This window comes from Protopterus annectens, chromosome 3.part0 (genome assembly GCF_019279795.1).
Source record: "Protopterus annectens isolate FY-2018-M chromosome 3.part0, PAN1.0, whole genome shotgun sequence".
Lineage (NCBI taxonomy): Eukaryota > Metazoa > Chordata > Ceratodontiformes > Protopteridae > Protopterus > Protopterus annectens.
This window is the reverse complement of record NC_056731.1, coordinates 1505764077-1505770076: the sequence shown is the minus strand read 5'-3', so window position 1 is coordinate 1505770076 and position 6000 is coordinate 1505764077. Positions and strand designations below refer to the sequence as shown.

Here is a 6000-nt window from a genome sequence, read left to right as displayed (position 1 = left end):
TAAATTCCTGTGGGTTTTCATTTGAATGAATTTTATATCATAATCCTTTTACTGTGATATGAACATCATCTTGATGACACATACTATATAAATAGGCTTGTGTTTCCTTAACTTGTAAATTAAGTACACTGGAGAATAACTACACTACTAACACAATAACTCTATGCACATTACCACTTGGTGCATAGAGTCATGTATGCTTTGACATGGAACATTATTTGCTGCACTAATATTACTGCAATATGAATATCTTGCTGAAGTCACATGCTATATCTAGCTATACCTATATTTATATGTATGTATCTATTTATATATCTATCTACATATCTCTATATCTATCTATATATATATATATATATATATATATATATATATATATATATATATGTATATATATATATATACATAATATATATATATATATATGTGTGTGTGTGTGTGTGTGTGTGTGTGTGTGTGTGTGTGTGTGTGTGTGTTTAAGCCCCCCCTCCCGCTTCTTGCAATGTTGTACAATAGCAGGAATGGACATATGCCCTTTCCCCCTTTCCCCTGCTATAACATAATTTTCTCAATATTTTAAGTTTAGATATTTTATGTGACTGTTTTGAGTGCAGCTATTATGAACATTAGAAAACTGAAGTACAGCTATACATATATCAGAGTCAGTCATCGCTCAGCATATAGCCCATCCCACCTGCAGCTGGTTCCAGTACTGTACATCTTTTCTCTCAAAAATATAATTGAATTAGGGTTGCACAATAGCATTATTGTAGTTTTATGTTTTATTTCAAACAATGCAGTCATCAAAATGCAAGAAAATAAATAAATATGGAATAGAACATAATAATCCCATGTATTACATAAGTCCTCAAATGATTCCTCTTATATATCTCACTTCCTAATACCTACTGCAATATATATTACAGTCTAGGCCTTCTCCTAATGCTGATTGAATTTGTATACTTATTCCGTTATTAACCATGTGTAATTATTTTTTCCTGTATATATAGGTCTTGTTGTGTCTTCTGCTGTATATTATATTTTAACATATTGTTTGAAAATTCTCTCTATACTGTATTTTAACATATTATGTAAAATTTTACTTACTGTGGACCTTTTCTCCCCGGGTCTCTGCTGAAAATGGACCTGTGTCCAGTTGGACCATCCCGGTTAACAAATATAAAATAAAAATAAAAATAAATAAGTAAAATAATAGTTTATTTACCTAATGAAAATATCTTAATTTGCTATATTACTGTTATTTTAAGAGATTTAAATTTCACATAGTCAAGCAGATGTCTGCATCTATTTCTGTGACCTTATATACTTGCAAAGAGATGGAGTATGAGATGTTTCCAGATCTTTTCTGTAATCTCAGTAAAATATGCGAGTCATAGGTTCATACATTCATACGTTCATAGGTATATACTAGAATAATGACCACCAGGGTCTTTTTAAGCCTAGGTGTGGAATCCAACCTAATTGACTCCCTCTGTTTCATGGGAGTTTATTAGGAGGACTATGTCAGTTATGAATTTCCTAGAGGTTATGTTGGGGGTATGTTAGTTTGGGCATTAATGTCTGTCTCTATCTATCAGAAATATGGGGGCCAGATTGGGGTGAATTTTCAATTTCCCATCCATTGGTCAAGGTTATCTTAAATAGGCTTAAGGATGGAATCTGCTTCACATGGATGGGGAGCCTGTTCCAGAGCATGGGGATATTCTCTGACGCATATATGTCTCGATAATATATCTTATTTATGTCACAATCAAAATTTAAATCCTTGGATCTTCAGGTTCTGATGTTGTTCATTTTTAGATGTGTAAAAGGTCCATCAGAGCTGGATCCGAGGATGCCTTGTATCACCCTAAGAGAACTATAGGAGGCAGAGTATAGAGATAGGGCTTCAAAGTGATCCATATAGGACAATGTATTTATATCCTCAGTTCTCCTGTTAAGGATCCTTTGAGGGCATTCCCACAGTTGCATATGTCTGGTCAGGTACGTGGTAGAGGTGGCATAATACTCAATAATGGTTTTGATAATGGACAAATAAAGTAACTTCCTTGCACCTGGATGCCATGCCCTTACTTATACGTTGGATGTCGTAGAATGATTTTCTTACTACCTTGGCCACATGTGAGTCAAGAACCAGATTACTATCTACAGATATTCCCCGACCCCTGACTAGTGAGTCAACTCTTAGAGGTGTCTTCTCAATGTAGTAATTAGCCTGGGTATCAGTTTTCCAAAAGGCACTATAATTCATTTCTTGGTTTTGAGCTTTAGTCTATGACTTTAGCACCTGTCACTTGCCTATGTTAGACCCTCTTGTAAGATGTTTGTGCCATGAGAAGAATCTATGATAGCTCCAAATTTGCAGTTATCTGTGAACTTGGCCAGCCAAAGGCCTTGACATCAGCCTTTACCTCTGAGAAGTGGATGCCCAATAGGAGCGGCCCCAGTATAGAACCCTGAGATACCCACTGGTGACTTATCTCCTTTTGGAGGTGAAGTTATAGTTCTTGGCATCCTGGATCCTGTTTGTAGCCAACTGTTAATTTAGTGAGCTATGTAAGGGTTTATGCCTAGTTTGGTGAGTTTGTCAAGTATGCCCCTGAATGGGGTATTGTAGCGAACACCTTAGTTAGATCCAGGTAGGCAGTATGTACTGTTTTCCCCTCATTCATTACCTAAGTGATCTTCCCAAGAAGTCCACCAGGTTTCAGACATGATCTTCCTTTGACAAAGCTAGACTGGGTTGAGTCCAGTGTCTGAAGATTGTCAATATCTTTGCTGATCATTTCCAGGATAATCCTTTCCATGACTTTGCATATTAGACTAGTCAGACTAATAGTCAGCAGTTCCTGGGGTTAATCGATGGCCCATCCTTGTGAAGTGGGATAACTGTTACAGTCCTCCATTCCCTGGTTCAAAGCCTGTTTTGACACTATTTGGGAAGTGACTCAAGTGGTCCTGATAGGTCATGTTAAATTCAGTACTCAGACATATGTATACTCAGATAATTAAATATTAAATAAACAAATAAATTATAGTTAGCATCTGTTCTAAACAACTATCTTCAACAAATTTTATTCACATAGTTTATAATTTAAAATGCAGTAAACCTGTGACAAAAGAAAGTATATTCCATCTCATTTGTAGGATCCTTTATGACAATCTTGTCGAGGTACCATCCATTTCCTGAAAAAGCCAAATGTATTAAATATATTTCTAAAATTTTGCACTATATCTTTTAATAGATAAACAGCAGTTTAAACAATGACAATCTAATATATACTAGTTATATAGCACTAAATGTTACTTATTACCAAAAATCATATGGGTTAATTCTGCATCTAATTGCAGATTTATTTGCAAAACAAATTAGAGTATATAGTGGGTGTGCACCTGTAGTATCATGACTGAAGTAAGAAATCTGTACATCATTGAAGCATTATATACCAGTGCAGAAATTACAGTATTGAGCATAAATAAAATACACAAATATAGATATGCTAACCTGCTCCAAGACCATCATGTCCCACAACAACCTTGTATAAGTAACCAAGGTACACAGCCTCAAGGAAAAAAAGGTCGGTCTGTAAAAATAAAATGATAAGCATTAAGGAGAAAAGAAAAAAATAAGTCCATACTATAGTCTTCTTAAGGAGAAACAATCATGTGAGGCAAAATTAGACACTACCAGAAGACAAATCTATATGCAGGATAAATCATATTTTCATACAGAAAAGTTATACTCTCAGGTCGACACTGTAGAGATAATTAATTTCTGAAAGACATATACGTTTTTAGATTTTCACGTTCCAGGGCATTCTTAATTTTCCTTCTTCCTTTTATATCACAATAATATTTACTGAAATAGTTCAACCATTTCTGATCACCATAATTTAAATGTAATTTTTTTGTCTAAAAACCTAGGCTCTGTCAGCAAACTTAATATTAATAATGAAGTTAAGTGTTGGTATAAAGGTTAAGGTGTTTGCCTCACAAACACAAGGTACAGGGTTTGATTCTCACCATTGAGGAAACTGACTAAGGTTAAAATAAACCACAAAGGCAAGTAGTCTAATACTTAGCCATGAAACTATGACCTTATGAATGCTTGGAAAGTGAAGACTTAAAGAAATTGCTGATGGCTATTTGACAGAACAAATTGCACTTGCTGCATATTCATGGGCATTAGATTAGAGCATTGGTCTGGATTCAGAAAAATCACTTGTGTGTCCAAGTAAAGGGAACTTAAAGCAGTCAAAGTAGGAATTGCAGCTTTAAGATGATTAGCTATTCAGCAGGAGTGACATTGTCTGATGAATTCAGACTCATTCGAGAAATCACATACAGATTCCAACAGATTGAGCAATGACCAGCACGCCAAGATGGTGGTCACTTAATTCATGAGCTTAGTAGCATTCATATAACATAGCTACGAAGATAGGCATTTATGTCCAACAGCATACCACTGCAAGCATAGCTGAGAGCCATATAACTGCTTCACAGCAAAGTCTGCACTATTGCTTTGCCATACATGGAAGGAAATGGGTATACAGCACAGTGCATGCAGAGGAACACACAGACGTACAAAAAGAAAGGAAGACTGTATCAAGGGTGGAGAAGGAAGGTTATACTATTTTTGTTGGGTAAAAATGCCCATTTCTTCATATTCCAAAGAGGAGTAGAGTGTGAGGGTAGCAAGAGAAAGGTGTAGGCTGGAAAGATGGCATAGGAATGGCAGGAGGAGTTGACAAAACATCAAAAAAGACAGACAAAAACAAACATGGGAAGTGCTGACACACTGACAGACAGATACAAAGAAGAGATACAGATAGACAGAGGGAGATCAGTTGGTCATGGGGAGTACTGGAACAAAAACGAGGGAGATAAGTGGTGCACAAGGATAGGGAACACAATGAGTGTTAGGGCGGGATGCTGGTTGAATAGTACACTGCACAATAATGCACCTAACTTGATATCACTCACCTCCAAGACCTAACTTAAGGCTGGGACCAGCCACTGTTAGCCTGCTGATCAGGGCTAGGCAGCTGTGCAACTTAACCAGTTGCAGAGGGGCTTGTTCCGGGCTGCAAATGTAGTGCCCAACTACTGATCCACTAAGACCATAACCAGGACTTCTACCTTCTGCTGGGTGACATACCAGGACCCATAGCAGACAGAGCAGTGGGCTCCAGAAAGCTTTGCAGGATGTCCACAGCAGGATGACCTATGTCACTGCAGAGAATCTGTCCTGGAGATTTCTAGCGACCCAGCATGGTAAGACAGATGGATAATGTGGTGGCTGCTTCCACATCATGTTCACTGCCATGGTGGACACTGCATACAATCTGAACATAAATGGGGAGAAAGAAAACAACAAATGATGAATTACAAAATAAAAAGGAAGACAGTGACAAAGACAAAGAAACACAAATGCAAATAAACAGTTACCACTAATGTGTGATACACTGATTGGTAGTTCAGTTCCCAGAGAAGAAAAATGCTGTTATCTATGCAATGGAAAATGTTGTTGTGTCTTTCGGCTTTTCCCGGTTAGGGGTCACCACAGTGGAACTCCGGTCCACTAATGATTGTTAGTTGATTTTTATGTGCTGAGTTACCAGCCCTGATGCACAACCTTCAATGAAGGTACACCCATTCATGCATATCTCCATGCAGAAGATGCTCTAGCTAAGAATTGAACCGAAACAGCATCTTACTATGAGGCGACAACGCTACCGCAGCACCACCACCGCGGTAACTATGCAATGGAAAATAAAAAGTAATATATAGGCCAGAAAGACAAATAGTGAAGCAGTATGTGGGCCATAAGTCGCTGGATTAAATGTCACGTAATCAGACCAACCCACCCCCATTCCCTGTGTCGTGTTCTTTTGCTTTAGAAAGAAGACGCGGGACAACTGTGTGCTGTTGCTACCAACTCCAAACTTTATTGACAAGCCAACGCACATGTCCATACAT

The 6000-nt window shown here is 37.4% G+C and overlaps 1 protein-coding gene across 1 annotated transcript in view; it reads right to left on the bottom strand.

The window, feature by feature from the left end:
* RP1 (RP1 axonemal microtubule associated) overlaps positions 1–6000 on the bottom strand; it is a 652673-nt gene that overhangs the window by 230269 nt on the left and 416404 nt on the right. Inside the window, exons 7-8 of the mRNA XM_044065894.1 lie at positions 3527–3605; positions 3132–3207 (exon numbers count right to left, since the gene is read on the bottom strand). Of these exons, the coding sequence (XP_043921829.1) occupies positions 3132–3207; positions 3527–3605 (155 nt within the window). The remainder of the gene's footprint in view (positions 1–3131; positions 3208–3526; positions 3606–6000) is intronic.